Source organism: Fulmarus glacialis, unplaced genomic scaffold (genome assembly GCF_000690835.1).
Source record: "Fulmarus glacialis isolate BGI_N327 unplaced genomic scaffold, ASM69083v1 scaffold9815, whole genome shotgun sequence".
Lineage (NCBI taxonomy): Eukaryota > Metazoa > Chordata > Aves > Procellariiformes > Procellariidae > Fulmarus > Fulmarus glacialis.
The window spans coordinates 1,095-22,724 of record NW_009212340.1 but is presented as its reverse complement, the minus strand read 5'-3'; the positions used below and the strand labels follow the sequence as shown (position 1 = coordinate 22,724).

Here is a 21,630-nt window from a genome sequence, read left to right as displayed (position 1 = left end):
CCACTCCCTATGCTTCCCTCAGAAAAAAGATGACTTGTACAGAGTAAAAGCCTACGGCAAAACCAACTTCATCTCACTCAAGTCTCATTTCCAAGCAATTATTCATAAACGAGTTCTTTAAATGAAGAAGAAAACAGAGTTTAGCAGTTTTAAGGTTTGAATTGATTCTTTTTCTTGTAAGAAGTTGAATATCTCGTATCTTCTTTTCAGTGATTTTGAGTTGTCTTTCATTTCTCCAGTCCTCAGTTCCTCACAGGAGAGGTAAAGTGAAGAGAGCCACAAATTTTGCTCCTTGGTAACATTAAGTAATGTCTCACCTAACTTAAGTATCCTCACCAATAAAGATACTGCACGAAAAAAAAATCCCTGCCCAACCTGAGGTGTTAAGACAGTTGAGTGACCAATACTTCACGTCAACAGAACTGTAAACCACATTTTTGAAGAGGAAAAATTTCAGTGATACATTTAGAAGTGCTACTAATAGCACTTTGGCCTTTACATCTGGCAAGCTAAACTCCATCTGGGATTGCTGCAAATGTCTACTTATTTCATAAGAATTTCAATAAAAGGAACATATCCCAACAATGCAGTCCGTGCTGTTAGTGACTATTCTCAAACACGGGGTTTGAAAAGGTATTCTAGCAAAATGATTTGCAAGAGCACAAAGAGTAAGTCCTGAAATTGCTTTTTAATGCAGTTTATTAACCTTTTAGAATCTAAGATCCAAATTAGGACCTTATGATCCACTAATGCCAAACAATTCAGTCCAAGTCTAAGTAGCTACATAAACTGGAGCAGGTGTAGAGAAGGTGCACTCCATGCTTGAGGATACAAATTAAAACTGAGAAGAGGCTCTAGTTCCAGTGTGGGAAAAAAAAAAAAAAGAGCTTTTAAATTTATTAACCCAAGCACACTCAGGCACAGAGGCTATGAAGTGGTGGAGCACTCTTAGAGCGACAGTACTTTCTCCCTTTGTCAAATTGCTACAAAGTCCTTTCTCCTTACACAAAGCAGAGTCAGGACTCCGCTGTCAAAAAATCACTGCTGAAGAAGTCTGAATTGGGTTCTCTCTCTTCAAGCAGTTAAACGGATAAATTCTATGTGATTTGTCAGCTTCCTCTGTTAATATCAAGGAAGTCCTGAGCACCCTTAATGCTGTGAAAATAATCAACCTGTGGTAAGAGATCACATTGCTGGTGGAAGCATTAACAATTTTCACACAGGTGGTCCTTACCAGATTTATGTATATCAGATCACCTCTGATATTACAGCACCCGGTTTAGACCGGCCATTGGGAAGAAGCCACTTTCACACAGGAAAATTCATATGGTGCCCAGTGCAGCAGTTGTCTCAGGAAAAAAAACCAAAACCACCATCGGAGGAAGTTGTAATGATTCAGACTTGGAATCTTGAGTATTAAATTTCAGTCTCACTTGAGAGCTGAGGGAAAAACATTTTTCCTCCTCCCAGATTTGCTACAAATATCCATAGATAGCATCAAGTGTGCTAGATATAAAACTGATGGAATGCCAGCTGGTCCATAAAGGGTTGCACCAAGTTATCTGTAGCAAAGTAAAAAACTAGCCCAAAGGTTATGGAGATTGGAAGAGCTGGTAAGGCCTTCTTAAAGATGGCAAGAAGCAGAAGTGTAAGGCACAGACCCTGAGGGGAAGAAAAAAAAAAAAACAAAAAAAAAAAACATAGGGAGAAATTAGGGAACTCTGACAAGCAAAAGATTACATATATTTAAACATTAATCCCACAGAAATACAAGATACAGTTCACGCCTTCCTAAACTAAAGGCTTAAGTGACAGATGTACAGTCAATGAAGATCACAGCTAAAACCCTCATCAGTTTTCAGTCTGGCCACCAAATAAACAAATTCCAAAGAAAAAAATGTAGCAGTTATGACTTTGTCCCTGATGAACAATAGAAACTATCCTGATTATAATATTACATTATACTCACAATTAATATGGCTACAAAACATGCTAAAGTTGTATTCCAGTCCCCGCTTGCTGTTGCAGAGGCTTTGCCAACAAGGACACTGTAGAAAATGAAGTCTCCTAAACCTAGCTTTACTCCTCCTGCAAAAGTGAATATATGGCAGCATTAAGTATCAGTAATATTACATATCAGTAATTGTCAGAGAATAATACAGATTTACATTAAGTATCAACAAGACTTGCTAATAAGAACATTTTATTTTCAAAACTAGTACCAGACCTCAATCAAGTGATAAAGAAAAACTCTTGTGAAACAAGATGGCTTAGGAACATTACACCACTCAATTAGTTCATCCTCTAATTAGAATTTTTCTATATTCCTAGTCTCCTGTATATACAAATGCAATATATACAAACTCAGATATTTGTAATTATATTTGTTGGGGGGGTGTCCACTTTTGATTGTCATGTCATATTCAACAAAATATTGAAGTACAATTCCTTTAAGCTGGCCGAGGGAGGGGGAAAACAAGTAAGTCCCGTGCAGATGATGTTTTATTTGCCAGTTAGAAACCTATACCCAGCAAAATATTCCAGTGCCCTCCCAAGTTTCCTACAGAATTCTTACTAAGGTAGTTCTAAAAAGCACTTGTGTGTAATTACAGCGCATATCACAGAAGCAAAAAACCACATACTTAGTCCAAGATGTGAGGTTTAGGAAAACTCATGAGTTAATGTCTTACTCCTTTAAATAGTGATCACCACCTTAGCAACAACTCTGGGAGCACAATACTCAATTATTTCTGCAAACAAAATAACAAAGATTTCCTGAATGCCAGTTCACTTTCTGAGCTTTTAATCCAAGTCAGAGAGGCCAACATCAGGTCACCAGCTCTTTTCATTTGGCCTATCATTTACTTTGTCACCTGATTACAGTGCAGCCCAAAACTCACTTTAGAGTTCTAAGAAGAATTCAGGGCATCAAAACAGAGGTGTATGCTTTGTTGATAACTGGGGAGAAGAGAAAAAAGGAGAAGAGAAAAGAAAAAAGGAGAAGAGAAAAGAAAAAAGGAGAAAAGGCAACCCTACTCTCTTTCAGCAGGCCTCCAATATATAGTCTAAAACAGTGCTCATGAAAAGCTCTTAAGCACTAAAACACCCTTTAACTACTGAAACAAAACTTGGATGCTTGCTTTCCATGTGACAGAACAATAAGGAAAGGCAACTGCTAGGTAACTCTTTCCACACAAGCGAACTCTCCAAATTTCTAATAAGCTCCTCCAAACTTCTAGTAAGCTAATACTGGCTGACAAGTCTGACTGGATCACTGCACATCTGTCATTACTATTTGCTGTAGGAATACAGGAAGGAGAAAATTACTAGTCTGGCCAGGCAAGAGTTTTAGTTAACCAGTTAACTAAACTAAAATAGCCCAATTCCTAAAATTTTTGCATCTTAATGTTATTTTTCTAAGCTCTAGAAATGAAAATGGATTTGCAACACACTCTGAATTTGGAATTTTTGGGACAAAGTAAATTCTAAAATTGTTTTTAAAATAGAAGTCTGTATTTTTAAACAGAGGAGCACCTGAAAATCAGAGGAAGCAGTTGCACCTGCTAAATATGGCTGCATCACATGGGAAGAGCAGTTTATTAGACAGGCAGACCCTAATTTATTTACAGCTTTGCAAATCTAATAGCAGCTTGATCTCCAACTGGAAATCATGAGTCTGTTAAAACAGATATCTGAGTATTGATGTCATATGCTCTCCAAAGATACTGCACCTCAGCAAGATGCTGGAGAAAAATAAGCAAGCCCATGGCATTCTGCATTCATTTCAGTCTCCAGTTAGGGTTTAAACATTGCTTTCTACAGAGTGGATTACAGTAGTTTAATCTTGAGGCAAAAAACATTAATGACTGCATTTACAGGGCCTAAAATCCAAAAGAGGTGATAGACAGCAGAACTGTGTGAAAAAAAAAAGAAGCTAATGCAACTGACTGTATAATGGTCTGAAAGCAACTTGTGCTATTCAAGTTTTGAGTCTGTGTATCAAACTGAAGATCAATTTGGCCAATATTACTCACTCCTGCAGCAAACCCAAAAGCTACCAAAACCCAACTCCATCTATTTCTATGAGGCATGTCAGTATTGATCATGAGTAAGAGCAGCTCTTCAGCTTGCTATTAGTTCACAGCATACTATATCTGTGCAGTCAGGATGACTAACACTAAGACTAACTAGCTTCAGGTTTTACTAAGTCTTTCAGACACAGTACTCCATACTCACGTTCTTCGGGGTCTTCACTTGTTTGAGAGTTACTGGGTAGAGCCTGAACAGCAGCACGCGATTCAGGAGTTGATTCAATGGGTCCTATTCTATTGTCCCTTTGCTGCTGCCATTCCTGACTAAAGCCACCATCATCTGCTTCAGCATCTTCATTCCGAGTCTGGTTTGCCGGAGCTCAAAGGAAGAAAGGCATTTGAGATCTCCTTCAGAAATGTACCTTCTAAAACATGACAATCTCTCCACATGTAAGATTATAGAAGAATGAGGGAAAAAGAGGTATTCTATAATATTTAGCAACATCTAACATTGGCACACACCATTATAAGACATTCTCACTTAGGATTTTAATACTTATTTAAACAACCAGGAGTCAATGCACACTCTGCGGTCACAGCATCTACATGTTGCACTCAAGTCCTAGTATTCAGGAGTACTTTGACATAACAGAGTGGAAGTTCTGTGATGACCTAATTTAAAGATCACAGTTTAAGGAATAAACTCTCATCTAATATTTCATTAGCTTCTTTAGTCAACATTGACAGCTTAATTTTCCAGTAAAATAGAAAACTTTACTGAAAGTTACATATACATACACCCTTCAAACACGTTAAATTCAGAAACTCTGCTCTGCTTTAATAATACATGTAAACAAACAAACCCCATGTTTTTAAACACTAGCTGCATAGCCAAGAGGACTAGACACATTTCTGTTTAATACAAATATAAATGAGTTAGCATTATACTATATCACCCCAATTTGACAAGCAACTGAGCTCAGCCAATAGTTGTCTATTGAGAGTCATTTCACCACCAACATCCTGGATCTCAGAAAAATGAATGCAGGAACATTAACTGCGCAATAAGTAAGCAATTTTTGAAGTCTTGACAGATTCATCATTCCTAATAAGGCCTCCATGCTTTCACTCTTCTACATCAACCAAGACACTTAAAAAGCTAAAAACCAAGTATCCATAAACATGTATTCCAATAAAATGACAACTACAAAGCCTTGTGAAAGAAAAACTCACCTTGTTTATCATAAGTGGAGTTTTTGGAAGCTTTCCGTTGGGCTTCTGGATCTTCCTCAGCCATGTTCACTAGCCATATCATCGTTGCTATTTAAAAAAACCCAAACAAACAACAGCATAGCTAATCATATCTTCAGATGTATGCAATTCTGAAATAGTGTTGGCATCAATCCATTCTTTTTTTTTTTTTTTTTGATACAACTATCTTTTGCAACAGGCAATTTTACTCTCGTCAAAGCACAGTAATATCTGGAACACAGCCAGTACCAGCTACAACATGCATTTACAGAATTTGGTGAATAAAAGTTTTATTCTTACTAGGTGTTGAAAAAAATGGCAATAGCTGTTGCCAGAGAAATTACTTCTATATATAAGGCCCACTCTGAAAGTCTGAATCAATGATTTCTTTACTTTTTTCCTTTAATCTGTTATTTTATCTGCAAGTAAAAAGGTCTATTAAGACTGGTACTGAGGTACCTCAATTCAGAGGCAGTATCTGCACCAAAGTTAATTGTTCTCTGCCCCCACCATCACAAAGAATTCTCCAATCTGGAGGTAATGCAATGTTGTCACACTTACATGGTGTATTTTAATTCAAGTTTGTGGTTTCTCACAAACCTGAGGTTAACCTCTCCTCCCACAAAATAGAACAACAGGCAGCTATGAGTAATATCAGTAAAACACAGCAAGAGTGACAGATAAAGAAACCCCTCCCTTTTCTCCACTGTAAACTTGTCCCTGAAGTAGCCAGTCAGTCTACAACACACTTCCTGCTTCCAAATACAGGCCTTTCTTGAGCACCAGAAGCCTAATGATTTATGATTAACCTATTTCACTGTTTATCCATATGATTATGACTAGCAACATGGAACTTCAGAAACAGTGGAATTATGCAGTAATTGATACACAGGTCATAACAGCAATTTGCTTTCAGTAGGTTATTTTTCGCAACTGCAAGGAGAAAAAACATACCAAAAAAGACCTGGACAAAACAGTTCTGTAAATGAATCTCTTCCTGGCAATTTCTCCCTTTCCTTCCAGTAACACACAGGTTATTTAAGCACTGAAAGCTGATAAATATTTTCTGAAAACAGGTACTCCCTTTGAATAGGCTTAATTCACAGCCTAATGACATACTTCTTTAGCCAAAACAAGGTATATTGTCATTTTTCCTGTTCGTATTTTGTAACAAACCATGCTGGTTTTTATCCTGAAAGATCTTAGCCAGAAGTTGTTCCACATTTCTGAGTCAACAGTGAAAGGAAAACTGAGGCCCAAGTGAACAGACTAAGAATTCCAGTTGACAAGCACCATGTTAAAACACAGAAAAATGAGAAAATCACTTCAGCTGAGTGGGTGATCATAAGTTTAAAGATTTAACAAAATGTACTTACAGGAGTAAATAAGTGCTGGGAAGAGAGTTTCGTTTCTCTCTTGAGCTGTTTCAACTAGCATACGAAGAGGACCTTTAGGACATAGGACAGCAACCAAATCTGAAAGGAAGAGCGAACAGACCTTATATCACTGCAGACATACTTATAAGAAGGTTTTTCTATAACACTTGCAGAGACTGGTAATAAGATAAAATGCTACACTGAGCATAGACTTCTGAGAGAGCCATTGGCCACAAGTCAGTACCCTACAGGAATACTTTTTAATATTCTCAGTTATACAACCTATTTTACCTGTTACTGTAATATGTACACAAATTAAAAAAATGTGATGTTCCTCACTTAAGATATGCAACTGCAAATGTATCTGTGTCTGTATGTTGACTTGCAAGTTGAAAGCAAATAATTCATGAAAGCTACTATTCAACTAACATCTTGGAAATACCCAAGCTTGCTTTCTATTATCAAAGCTTTTCTTAACCCAAGTTTAATGCTAAAACAAATTGTAAGACAACAGGTAAGTCAGGCTTACATAATTTCTATGAAGTAGGCATGACTGCCAATTTATTCCCACTTAAAGATGAAAAAAAGTGGATGTGCATGTGAAGAGGAAAAAAAACAGGTTTATTAAGCATTGTGGAAAAATGCTGTGTTTGCATAGATTTGAGAGGTGTTCAAAGCATATTTAGCATAAGAAAAGAACGGAAGCTTTTTGTTGCTTCCCTCAATTCTTGTTAATGGGACAGTATATGAAACTGGATGAACAAGTAAAAATTAACTGAAAAGCAATCCTTTACAAAATAGTATGACTGACAAGTTACTCATACAGATCAAAGCACAGCATTAAGAAAAACTGATCTATCAGATGCTCCATTTGCTCTTCCACCTGAATTTGATGGTTTGTTAATGGAATTTGCAACTCCACAAACAACCTCAGCTACTTTTCCCTTGTCTTGCATATTTGGACAGAAAACTGTAACATTTACATATTAACCTTGCTACTACCTTTTGCAGTTGTCCACTCACTATATGTCTTTAAATTCATTTGAAACAAAATCTGACACCAAAAGGAACAGCTTACTTTTCAGGAGCTGTATGTTGCACAGAGCAGGCCTTCTGCATCTTAGCTAACTGCCCTAGCACCATTGCTGGTCCCGCTCAAGTAAAGAATTCTTAGCGTGGGCTCACAGGCTTTGAAACTTACCTCCCTTTTACTCAAGACAACCATGTTATGGTCTTGGAATGTAATCTGAAGAGTAATTTCATTTTGCAATCACTGATTGAAGGCTGAATGCTTGGAATACTCAGATTTGTTCCAGTAATACGAAGGGTGGAAGTGGGGAGGGGGGATGGGAAGGTTTTCATAATGTGCCTTATGATCCATGAGCATACACACGAGGGACATTTTTCCTCCCTCTGAAGGAAGAGGACACCTAAGGAGTACACTGACCTACTAGACCTAATAAAATCTTATTAACCCCTGCACTTCTACAACTGGACAGATTCTCAGTCTTCATCATTATCAGTGACTTTCAGAGTACACATTCATCACACTTCCATGCTTCCAAAAAAATTCAAGTTATGAGCACATCTTCATGGATATACTTAGCTGTACTGTTTTAATTATGTCTAAGTAACTGGATTTTAGTCTTGCCTGGGAACTAAATCAGTATTTGGGATATAGAGTGATCTTCTTACCAAAAGTGTCCAGTGCCCTCTAAAGCTTTATGAAAAAACTGCATCTAGGTATCTCTCAGTCATCATTCTGAAAAAGCATAATATGTGGTAATTCAAATGAACTTCCTTTTTATTTAAAAAAAAAAAAAAACAAGGAAATAATTCTCACAACTATATCCTTCTAAATGTAAAATGACTTTGAGCAATGAAAACTGCCTTTAATTCTTCCTTGCTTTCTTCTCATTATATTATTAGGCATGGAGCAGGATGTTGTTTCTATGTCCACAAATTTGAGCAATTCATAGGTTGGGCAGATCTATACCTATATGGGACTGTACCCAAACAACAAGCTCCTACATTCTGAATATACAATAGTTTCCAAGGATTCTTGGGGAAAATGACAAGCCAAAACCTCTCCACCTTCACAGAAGAGGTCAAAGTGGCAACATACATCTCTTATCTCCTCCTCTCTTGAATTACTTCAATTCTCCTCCTCAAAGAATCTAGAAGTCCAGAAAACACGAAGGAAGATGGCATCACACAGAGCCCTTAGCTGCAGAGGACTGATCTCGGTTTAGATCATGATCTTATTTCTGAAGTCTGTAATCACCTTATCCACTACTTTGAGTGATACCCCCCCCACACCTTTTGGTTTTTTAAGGTCTAGTCAGATGAACGGAGAAGTCAGGGAATAGAAGAAATTCCCACCATAATACCTGTTACTATGCCTTGCCCCAGACCTTACCATACACTGAAATGACAGCCAGGATAAGCCACGCAGTCCATTCAGGAAGGTACTTAATGAACACCAAGGCCATGAGAGCGCTTATCATAATGAGATATGCCTGCTGGAGCCGAAGCGGACCCTTCCAATGAATACAGATCATTCCCACAACACCGAAGTTCCAGATCATGAGTGCCACTGTAATGTAGTCCATAGCAACATTATATGTCTTAAACACTTCACTAAAAAAAACCAAAAACAAAAACAACGGAAAAGCATTTGCTTAAAACAATGGAAACAAGTTACAGATGCTTCAGATTTTTTTCACCCCCTAGAGACCAAATTAAATAAGCTTCTTCAAAAAGAAGTGTATCTGTCATCAAGTGGTACAAAAATATACACAGTATAATAATTTCATGGCATAACTCTAGTTACAAATCCTGATCAGGTTGTTCATTTTAGAGAATACTGAGTATTATGTACAAATTTTCTTGATGTGTGGACAAAGGCATGCTTCCAAATTTGAAAAGAAAAACACTGAATATATTTTGGTGAGAGAGTAGATTCTTTTCAGCTGATTCTTTTCTGCCACTCTCATGCAAACAGCCTTTGCATATACAGCCCACCACCAAAGCCACGATGTAAACAACTGCCCTTGAGTCATATGGCTATGAAAAATTAAGTTATCAGAAGATATGCTAGCAGAATAAGCTACCCTGTGGAAGATAGCTTAATCTGGTGATTGCATGTGATGGACAGCTTCTGTACAATATCAGATGCACTATAAACCCATAAATATCTCTCTTTTATGTGTACTCTATGAACCTATACAAACCTAAAACTTTTATTGCAGTAGCTTACTCACTATCATTAAGATTCAAGGGCTAGTTCTAGAATAAATACATACATGAAGTGATACATGAAAAATAGCGTATTAATGCTTTAGTTCACTTACCCCAGGTAGATGAAGGAGAAAAAGAAAAGCAGCAAAAGAGAAGAAATTATAAGCCAGCCATGGATCACCTGGAAAAAAAGATATCAATACAGCTGTTTTTTTTAAGATGTGTTATTTTAAAGTTACGATCTACTTAAAAATGCTTTTAAGGTTATTCTCCCTTTTGATTAAAGCAAGAAAGTGATATTCAGTTATCTTGCTCTTTCATTGTTCCTAAATTCGTATTTAGTCTATACACACTACTGTATTTCAATTTACATTGATGAATTTTAAGTGCTTTGTGGTCTTTCAATAGAGGTTCTATACGATGAAAACTACTGTTTGTATATTTTTAGGCCATTTTGATAAGAGTGGAGTTATAACATAGCAGAAGTATCCAGCATTACACAGATGGAAAACTTGATTCATTTTTGCACAATTAAAAAGCCTGCTCTGATTCCAAATCATTTTCAGAACACAGTTATAGAATTAAATGCTGGAACACAGAAAAACCTTCAGTGCTTATCTGTTGGAATTCAGAATTAGCATGTCATCGATGAATGACTATGTAAGGTTTTCTATATCCTCTATCAATCATCTATAGACAAAATCCCTAATTTTGATATGAGAGCAGATATGCATCCCCAACAATTTAACAAAAAACAGTTCAGGGTTGTACTCAATGGGCACACGCATAGATTTAAACTTGGAAATGACAGGCGCTCAGATTTTGCATTGATGAAAGTCATACCACTCTAGTGTATTACTGTGCAAAATTAAAAATTAAGATTGAAGAGCCCTGTAACTTTGGTAATCTCTAAACTGAGAATGAAACATATATTTGTCAAATTCTCACCGCAGAATCTTATACATAAAGCCAGACCTAACATTGCAAGCAGATAACCAGTCAGAAGCAATAATCTAGAAATTCAAGCTGCATAAGAAATCCTGCTTCAAATAGACATGCTCAGTGGAAGATTAACTGGTTAAATTAGCTATATATGTACACCAGATCAAAGTATTCAGAAACTGTTTAGAAATTGTGTTATCTATTTCTCTTCTTCTGAAAGATGTGTAGTAGAATGCACCTTATGTTATAATTTTTAAAATATTTTGCAGAATTTAATTTAGAAGTAAAGCCCATATGCACACAGACTAAAGGAATCACGTTTAAGCGAGGCAACCAGGACTTTCCAGCAAATTAAGAATCCAGCTATTACAGTTAGTAATTTAGTACATTCAGTCTAATACTAAATTTTTCGTAAGCATTTTTAAAGTTCTCAGCAATTTTTGAAACATTCATTCTCCTCCTTCACATTGTCTGTCTTTCAAAACAGGTTCAAATTTAACCTTCAACCTAATAAAACCTGTCATTTAACTTGCTAATCTAACAGATTGGCTTTCCATATTTGCTACCGTATTCTCAAAAAAGACTTAAGAATTTCCCACGTGTAATAAGCATGGTGCCTGTAAAGATGCTGCAGTAAAACTGTCAAAGTATCTGTCTCAGTCTGTCAAACTGTCACCACTCATAGCAAATGGGGGAAAAAAACATACTAAAGCTGAAGACTGATAGGTACCTGAAACAGAATCCAACTTTCAAACAACTTCTAAAGCTACCTATATATCTAAGTAGTGACCTAACAAGAGTAATTTTATTTCTCTGTAAAACTAGTTGAAACCATTTTAAGAAAATGGCAAAGCAAGCTGTGTCACTTCTTTTAATAATATGACTTCTATCTGTAGTTCTTGTATTTGTAGTATAAGCTCTTAAACTTTCTTACCACTTAAGAAAATAATGTGAATAGTAATGTTTCATTCTAGTAGAGAGTAAAATGCTAACAATATCAAACATCAAGGCCATAGTCCAGCAAATGTTTACACACACTTTGCGTAACTACTGTCAACAGTACTAAAGGAGGTAGTTTCAAGAGCTGACATAAATTGGCATTTTACACACAGACGTTTGTTTTATTCTCAGTATGTATCTCATTTGCTATACCATTTTCCAGATCACCAGCCTCTTTTCATACAAGTGATTTTTCCAAAGTATTTCTTGTAAGTTTTGGCCAGCGTTTTCCTAGCAGGATACCATGACAGGTTTGTTGCCTTCTAATTAAAGAATTTTCATTCTTCATTTGACAACAGCTTCAACACTAATTGATTGCTGGTACAGAGTCGGCTTTGCCTGCTAAAACTTGAATGCAGAGACTTAAAGTGAGCTACAGCAACCAGATTTTGGTTAGGCAGACTAAAACAATGAAGAATGCAGAGAATAATAAAATACATTAAAAAGAAAAGCTAGTCAAATACAATCACCTTCGAAGATGCTGTTTCTGGTTAAATTTAGGAGCTAGAATCAGGACCATGCTTAACTTATCACGTACAGGAAAAATATAGGAAATTAACAGCAGTAAAGCTGAAATAGTATTTTCTTCCTTCAAAGGAGTTTTTAGATAAAAATCTTGTAAAGATAAGCAAATTATCACTACCAGCTGGAGGCCTAACATTCATTGTAAGTTCCATGCCCCATAATCTAGACTACATTCTACATGTAGAACTGCATGTAAAATAGAATTCAATGGACAGGCAACTACATTTTACAGCATTCTGGTATAGCAGTGTAGAAATACTCTGTTAGCAATTCTAAAAATAAGTTAATTATTTCTTTTAATTAGCATAAAATATAACTACAGGAAATTTCTGTTGTCTGATCATTCTAATTTTTTAGTCCAACAATTATTTTTGAAAGGAGAACATGCAGTGCTTCGTAAGGTCAAGAGGGAAGCCAGAAATGTGAAAAGCTTAGTAAAAACTAGTTGATGCCTTCAGCACTGAGGAGAACTGATTGGCTGCCAAGGAACCTAGCTGAAGTACATCAGCTATTTGACTTCATTAAAATGAACAGAATTGACAGTTTAAAAAGAAAACTTTGTCAGTTCGGATTTAACACCACACTGTGATAAAAGAGAAGGTCCATACTTTAAAAAACACTATTCCAAGCTGTATGCAGATTCAGGCAAAAATCATTTCCCCAGTCGCTCCACAGATACTTTGTAAAGGGGTTTCACCCACAGCCATGAAGACCAAAGCCATTTTTCCCTCCTGAAAACAAAATAAAGTGGAGCAAAGCTTTGTGCCAGTGCATGGATCCCAGTGCCTGTTTTACAACTATGAAACAGATTCAAGGTTCTGGCTGCTCACCGGGAAGTTTTATTAGGCCAAACTTTGTCAAATGGGTCATTAAGACCCAAAGACAACCAGGAATTTTCACAAACAACTCCTCCCAGGCAGGTGACACTGCAATTATTTATGCTAAGCCTGGACTTGCCTAGATTACATCATTGCATGATTGAAGTCTTTCACAAAAAAGCCTTAGAATCTCTGTGTTTGCTATAAGGGTATCGCCTGCCCATGTAGAGCCATGCACACATCACGTTCTTGGGAGACTTCTATACTGGGGGCAGGGTGGGGAGAGGGGAGCCCTTGAAAAGCCCCTGAAGTCCTGAATAGGTTTCAAATTGTAGGATCAGGTCTGTACTTTGTAGTTCTTGACCCCAGGAAGATTTCAGTATATGGTACATTTCACAGGAATAGGAAGCAATGCCACCCTAATTCTAACTGACAAAACAGCCAGCAGTGTTCGCACTGGGCCTTTGCCTCCCCACTGCACCAAAGGAACAGAAGCCACAAAACTGAAACAGTGAATTGAGTCACCAATTCTGCTACCTTTGCTCACTCATCCTTGATAACCCTTCACTTTGTTCCATTCTCGATAATCTAATAAATAAAATACTAATAAATAAAACTAGCACAATTACTCAAGTCAATTATATTTATACTCACCTTGTAGCACCTGTATTTGTAAAGCACAACCAGGAGTATGGTCATGACAATGATAACGCTGATCATGATAGCCGCGTTGAGAATTGAATTCAGGGCTCTCTGTCCTACTGTCTCTGTCTCTTCTGTGAAAGGAGTGTAGATGCTACAACAACAAAGAGTCAAGTGAAATGGCACTGAATGCACAGATGTTTCTGATATGTGAGGCGAACATCAAATGAAATTGCAGTAATCTTTCAATTCAGAGCTGTAAAAGCAACAGCTATTTTCTACTTAGGCAAAATTCGAAAGGCGGCACAGTATCATATCAGGCAAACTTTAAAAAAAAAAAAAATTCCTTAGAAGACTTGCCTTTCCTACATTCTTAGATTACTACTATTTTCTACTTTGTAAAACAAACCAAAACCAGAACTGCACTTTGTTTGATACAATTACTCACATGCTATGAATCATTAGACTATTACTGTGGCTAGACCTTTATAAGCACACCATCTAGTGGATTTACAATGAAAGGTCCCCCAGTGATTTCAACAAAACAATGTATGGGCTCAACTCTCTTTCTTAAAAAAATACAACAAGCTGGGGAAAAAACCACTTCATTAGGGGAAGAGGGGGGAGGGGCAGGGGAGAAGACAGTTACCATAAGTAAAATCTCAAGAAAAATAATTCTTTGATCAATAACTTTGACAGTGAAAAAGAACTTTGTGGTTTATTGAAACATTTTATGACACGCTTATATTATACAAACATTTCAAAGCCAAAAACACTTTGAATCATTTTGTCTAAACGTTTTCACAGTGGAACATTTAGACTGATTTGCTGCGGGTTCTGACAGGCTCAGTGTTCTTCCTTTGCCTCTCTCAATCAGCTTTCACTGAAATTGGTTTTTTTTGGCAACATTAATATTTTGCCCCCGCCAAAAAAATCTATACAGGAAACCTGCCAGGAAAGTTTCTGTAACTGCAACAGAAATGAACCTCATAAAGCTATCTTCCTCTTGCCTTTGAATTTCTTTATCAAACAGCATAGGCAAACCAAAACTTGGCATATATGTTACTTCATTTACATAAGTAGTTTCTTTCCTTTTCCAAAATCTTTGTATTCTAGCAGAGCATAACTGAAATGGTTTTGGCTCAGGATTGAGTTTATTTTATAAATATCACAAGGCACGACGAAGTACTAAAATGAGGACTAGGATTTGAATCAAGCAGTAACAACCAAGATATTATCCCAACTGGTCACCAGTCAGACTACAAATGTCAATAGTACCATGAATATGGTTTCTGGAAGGAATAAAACAAAACTATTTTCAGGCTGGTGGAGGGGAAAAGGGAGGCAAGAGGGAGTTCACTGCCTGAATTAGACTCCTGAAGAAATGGAGATTAAAGAAAATTATCTAGGTCAGTGTCCATTGAAAAATTAGGGGAAAAAAATGGATACATACAGCTGTCCATCCTTGCGTGTATAAAAGCTGACAGACTTGATGGTTGCAACAACGACCACCATGCAAAGTGTGACAGGTACAAACAACATGATCACATGTTTTGCCCCATATTTTAGTGTCAGCTCCTCATCTTCTTCTTCATCTTGTTCCACCACTTGCTGAATGTTGTTTTGTGGCTGCCCATTGGTCTCAGACTCGGGATTGTCATTTCTTCTGCGCTCACTATTATCATGGCGACGTCTTTCGCTGTTGTCATTCTGCAATACATAAAAAAAAAAAGTTTCCTCAGGAACTATCCACAATGATATTCTTGTACACTAAGCTAAAGATGATCTTGAGGAGGAAAAGTGTAAGGTAATATTTACAGTCAAGAACACGTGCCGCAGCAAGGACTTAAACAATAGTAATTAATTGCATCACATACTTATCAAAAGAATGGGAGCACAGGGTTGTCTTAGAAGCATTTATATTAAAAACAGCAGCAGCTGAAAGTAGGGCTGGTTGCATCTAACAGCCTATGTTGCCTCTCCTTTAAACAGAATTCAAAAAGCTGAATAAAAAAAGACAGCTTTTTCCCTTGGTCCAAACTACAGTTGATACAAGGGTGCATGACAGTAGATTACTCACAGCTTGACAAGAATTAACTGCATCTGTTTCCTAGAAATAATGCCAAACAGACATTTACGAACCTACCTCCATGAAAGTCCCAAGAAAATTTCTACTTTCCTTACCAAGTTACTCCCACTACAGTACACTAACTAGAATATATATTAAAATAGAGCTTCACAAGGTATTGTGTTCCCACATTTTTAGCGAGAAGAATGACATCGAACGGTGATCAAACTCAGGTAATTCTCAGTCTTTATACTGAGATTTGATCCCAAAGCTTTAGCGTGATGAGCTAAGCATGCAGATTCTTTCTCTCCTTTCCCAAGGATACTACTGCCACATCCTTCCACTGACATTGAAGAAATTCCACCACCCTTGTCAACAAATATGAAAGAGCTTCCTAGCCTTCCTGATACTGCTACACGAAACATCAAGGGTGTAATTCAAACACAAGGACAGAGGTAAACTTTCAATGGAATTAAGATTAACCACAAGCAAAAACACAAACTGGGAACACCACCTACAAGTAAATGATCAGGCCTGTGCTCCTCCTGTTGTCACAAACCTTTTGTCCCCTCTCCAAGAAGTCCCATCAGCAGGAGACATTCAGCCTTTTCTATGTTGTGTGCACATACAGAAAACCCAACAGGAGACTGAGCTATGTTTCACCTGTTCTGGACTACAAAAAACCAAAACCATTTCATGTTTACCAGTCACTCTAACCAAGCCCTAAAATGCAACAGTTTATACAGTCTGCTCTTTTTTTTACTGTATTACCATGTCCAAAGTCAATACTGTACTGTTCCCACTCCCTCCACTCAAGAGGTTTAACATAAAAGACATGTAACACAAAGATTTTTGATTCCTTACAAAATGAATCTCATTTCTTCAGAATTACTTCAGAATTTACAAACAGTTCCGTTTGAGTAAGCACACTAAAGCAGCCTTAGATTAAAATGTACAATAAACTGAAGGAAGATACCTTTTGCAATACCTTTAAAATACCACTCAGTTTTAGTAAAATTGCTCTAGACATAAGATAGGGCATTGAAAATAACCCAATGTATTTCTGCTTAAGTACTCTTATGCAGGTAATCTTTTCCTTAAACATACAATGTTAAAGTCTCATTACCTGTTCTTAATAGCATTTCCAAACATAACTGCCGACTTGTGTCTCATCAACTCACTGCAGTTTTTTGATAAATCAATAGTAATTTTGGAGATTCTTTATACAAAATTTTCCCAGTCCCACTCTCAGAAAATATAAGATGTTAAGTACACACTCAGGAACTCATAGTGGGGTTTTCAAAAGCACTTAAGTGATTAAGGAGTACAAGTCCCTGGACTTTGAACTGCAAACACTGACGCTGCTAAAACCTTGGTTGAAGCTTTACAACTTCCCCAACTCATTGGGAAAAACTTGCTTTTACAAAACATTACAAAGCAACAATACACATCAAATACTTTGACTATTTGCTCCTTTTCTGTGGTATCCTCAGGATCAAGGTCAGCAGGGTTTCGAGAACTGTCCTCTATGAAAATTTGCTTTATTTTTCAAAATGGAAACTGAATATTGGGGGGGGGGAGGAAATCTAAAATTGTCTTAATTAAGCAATTAAAACTAGCAGGCAACCAGATTTTTAGAATTAACGTTTTAACCTTAATTTGAATTTAGTATCACTAACTTAAAGTATGTCCTGAAAAAGATTTTGGGTTCAATATTATTTCTTACTAAATGAAAGATTCATTATAAATCACTTGGCATTTTGCGTGAAGTCCTCACATACAATTATCGAAAGTCAGATAGAAACAGGAATATGGGAGAATGCAAATAAAGAGATTATGTTTAGTTGTTCTGAAATGCTGGCTGCAACTGAACCTCCTTCTGTAGAGATTATAGCTCAAATGTAACATTTTTAACTTTGATAGTGAAAATACATAATTTCTCTCAGTCTACAACAAGACAACAATAAGCTTACCTGTCTAAATAAACTGCCTAAGATGATCGTAAGTAACACTACATTGGAGATGATCAGAGCCTTGGAACACTTCACAAGTAAAGCAGACCTAATATTTAGGTTTCTGCACACTAGCAGAATACGTTGCTCTTTCTCTGCTGTAATACCAGTCCTGCATGAGGGAGCACTTACCCCTATCTTAGGCACAGAAATATAAAAAGTAAAATAAAAATCTATAGCTTTGCAAAGCAAACACAAAAACAGCCAAAGGAAAAGCCTGATTAACTTGCACACCACTACAAAAAACTGCAAAATCAAATATAAAGAGAAAAATTGCAGAAATTAGACCAGTATGTGCCATTTTATTCCCTCCACTAGTTAGGAACAAAGACACAATCACAAAATGCCTTTACATATTAAAACACAGTGCATGAAAACCAGATCAGCATCAGAAGAGTTACAAGAGTTATTCGCTGTTAAAACTAGAAAAAAGTTGTCCTTTCAGGCTACTAAAGTATAGCTAAATGTGACATGCGCGTGCCCCACTGCTTAAAAGAACAAAGTGCACTCATATCCTACCTGATCAGTATTAAACAGAGCAGAGGCCATGGACTCTTGCTGAAGTGGAAGCAAAGGAACAGACTCTTCACTTTCCTCAGACATAGTTAAAAGTGAAAATTCTGAAGCTAAAAAGTCAGTAACACCTGTTGTAACACCGTAAGCAAACGTAAGTTATGAACTACGCGCTTTCAGGTGAATAAACAATATCAAAAGCAAATGATAGTTTTTTCCTATCAGGAAAATAGTTAATAGCAAACCCAGAGCAATGCCCCTGACCAAGAGATAAAAAAGTTAGCATATTTGATAAAAAGTTTTTATTTATTAAATCCAGATTTATACATCAGGAGCAGACCCCCTTGCCTGACAGTCAGTGGGCACGGACTTCATCAGTTCTCACATATACTGTTTACGTTTAAAGGTCCTTATACAGTGGCTGATATTGAAGCTGGGCTGAACTCTTGGTGTGTGACTGGAAGAAGAGATGGCAAATTATAGTATTTAGTGACTTCACATGCTGACTGCTAGCCACAGAAGCTAGATATACTTAAGCAGGAAAGGATTTTTGTATGTATGTACAAAAACAAAGCAGATACATGTAGCGGAGAAAAATCATTACAACTAAGTATTGAAACTACACCTAGAGTTACACTTAAACATGGAAAGAAAAAGCACAAGTAGTAGTTATTCATCAGTACAGTCTGTCAGTGAGAAGTAAATAGAACCAGCCGTCCCCCATTGCTGGGAAGGAGCATCAGCAAGTTATCTGTAAGGATGGTGAGCCCACAGCTTATTGCTGAGCTCTGCCTTTTTAATCTGGTAGAACTGTTCAATAAAAGTTAATCTCTCACCTGTCCAAGATGGAAAGAAACCTTTTTCATTGCCTCTGATGTAAAAGCACAAAGGATGCAGTAGGAAAGCTTCCACTTTTCTATTTTTATTAACAGTTTCTATAATCAGTAAGGTCTTAAGTGAAACTGACTTCTTAATTTAAAAATAAATTTTCAAATGTTTTATATTTTTACTGATATAGCAGGATGCTGATCTAAAACAAAGACAAGGATTTTTCAAAATTCTACTTAAGCTGCTGGATTGTACAGAAGAGTTAGCACAGGGATCAAAATATTCTCTTGAATCACTGCCATAAACATGGCTACAAGTGGCCCAGCCTCAGAAGAGCATTTCTGTGTCACAAGGAAACCTGATATGCAAGAGCTGTAGCAGGAACAAAGAACTGAGCATAACTAATCCAAGAGCCTGAGCACCACACCCAGGTAGATCATCTAAACTTGGTTTTACCAAAACACATGCAGTACAACGAGTACAGTTTTAGCCACAATTATGCACTTAGGTCTTTCTAAGCAATCATATAAAACTTTATGGTTTGAGTTCCCCCTCCCCCCAAAACCTCAAGAACTCTGAGAGCACCTTGACAATTATTCACAAGTAAGACAGTGCTGGTCTTCCTGCAGAGGAGCAGTCCTCCAGCAATAGCAACAACAAAACCCAGGCTTCAAGCTCTAACCAAACTAAAATTAACTCTGTGGCTGAGAAACCCGTGAATCAAGCAGACCACAGCCAGGCTAGATCAAGAGAGCTCACTAAATCCTCTAAAGGTCAGTGTTTGACATGGAGCGTCCCACCCTATTTTCTTATTTTTCTTGAGGGCTTGGTCACTCCAACACCACTTCAAACTGGGAGAAATCTGTATATAAAAATGAGTTTAGAACATTAGATATTTTACAGAACATTTCTTTCAGCACTGCTTATCACCACAACAGTCCAGATAGATAAAGCTACTCCCAACAAACAGATTTCTAGAGTTCTGAACTGTATTTTCATCCACACTCATTATTCATCCCGATTTAACTGCTACCAGGTAATAAAATTGTTTGTTACATACAGTGTTGCTGAGGTGGTTATCAGGGAAGTTTTCTGTCAGCTGCCCATGCTGAAACTGGGGTAAATGCGCAGACAGTTCTGTCATTGGGGCTGTTCTCTGGAAATCGCTTATTTCTACACAAAATGGATCTTTCCTCTTGAGATGCTGAAAGGAAAAAGATGTGTAAAAAGCCTTTGTTCTTTTATGACCAAGTTCTCCATCCCTTCCCTACCCCAATTTTTAGAGTTCACACAAACCAAAGATAACAATTTTCTATCTACACCATGATACTGAAACTGTATCACATCTTTACTAAGAGGTCATAATAGGGATTTTCCAGCATAAAAATAAGAGCGTCTAGGCGTTATCAAATTAGTTCATCAGCCCCGGAAGTAAGCCAGCAACAAACTAATCATTCAAAACAGTTCTCCATTCCTTCTTACGCAATAAATGAGAAGCACTGCACACTTGCTCAGAGCACAACTTGTACGTTTTTATCTCAGCAGAGTACAATTGCTCCAAGTTGTTCGGTTTTGGATTGCTGATAAGTCAAGGGGAATCTTCAAGCAAGGATGACTGAGTTACACTTGATCATTTAAAATCTGGATATATCTTTAATGCTGTAATGCCCTAAGAGCGACCTAGAGCTACACAAAACAGTATTTCAGCTGAGCCTCAAGAACTAATGTGCATTCATTTCCCCTAGTGATAGCTTTTACGTACCAGCTAAATGTACGTAAACATGGCATATGCTTGTAACAGCTTTACACATTCCTCCGTAAAAAAGTCACACACTAACATTTTCTTATGTGCTCCATAACAAAGAAGGATAAAGCAATATAGGGGAAGAGGAACAAGGGTGACATAACTACATAAGTTTCAGAAAAAACATAATTTTAAGAAACAATGAGTAGGCCTAGATAAATCACTGGCTTGGTTACACAAAGCGTAGGGAAGTGAATCAACCACTGCCTGAAGGGTGGAGTGCCAGTCCCCACTTCATCCCAAGTGGCTCCTGCTCCTACCTTGTGCCAACTCCAGCACTCATCAGTCCTCTTTACAGTAGATTTTTCTCAATAAAATGGAAGAAAACAAATCCAGGAAAAGAAAACAAGAATATTTTTCTGCTGTTTTAGTACACTCAACTAATGTACGGAGGGATCTCAAAAAACTCATACAAGGGAGGACATCACAAAGCAAGGCAGCACTTTTGGCAGCAGCAAGCCACAAGTGCTGCAAGACAGCATCTTACTTAAAGAGGGAGTTAAGCCTATTTTCATACATACTAAGATGGAGAAGCTGTTTCTCTACTTACAAATAAATACATGTCTTACAAGACTAGTGCA

At 37.1% G+C, this 21,630-nt stretch overlaps 1 protein-coding gene across 2 annotated transcripts; it reads right to left on the bottom strand.

Annotated features, from left to right (window-relative positions):
- Positions 1–988: 988 nt before the first annotated feature.
- PSEN1 (presenilin 1) lies at positions 989–20,451 on the bottom strand. Of its 2 annotated transcripts, XM_009577851.1 has the most exons (11): positions 20,306–20,451; positions 18,424–18,462; positions 15,278–15,534; positions 13,837–13,978; positions 10,012–10,079; positions 9,078–9,298; positions 6,659–6,757; positions 5,265–5,351; positions 4,237–4,410; positions 1,970–2,088; positions 989–1,662 (listed from the first exon to the last, which is right to left on the bottom strand). In XM_009577851.1, exons 1-11 carry the CDS (start codon positions 20,387–20,389, stop codon positions 1,507–1,509), a joined length of 1,446 nt encoding a protein of 481 aa, XP_009576146.1. In that variant the 5' UTR covers positions 20,390–20,451; the 3' UTR covers positions 989–1,506. The 2 variants fall into 2 exon arrangements, with proteins under 2 accessions (XP_009576146.1, XP_009576147.1); XM_009577852.1 differs by lacking the exon at positions 18,424–18,462.
- Positions 20,452–21,630: the final 1,179 nt, after the last annotated feature.

Bases quoted from the DNA above. Each gene is read 5' to 3' on its own strand.
- PSEN1 (XM_009577851.1), bottom strand. From the start codon at position 20,389: ATGACAGAACTGTCTGCGCATTTACCCCAGTTTCAGCATGGGCAGCTG. The intron at 18,463-20,305 runs GTATGTAACAAA...CTTCCACTTCAG, and splicing joins ATAACCACCTCAGCAACACT to CAAGAGTCCATGGCCTCTGC. The intron at 4,411-5,264 runs GTGAGTTTTTCT...TCTTCCTTTGAG, and splicing joins CTCCACTTATGATAAACAAG to CTCCGGCAAACCAGACTCGG.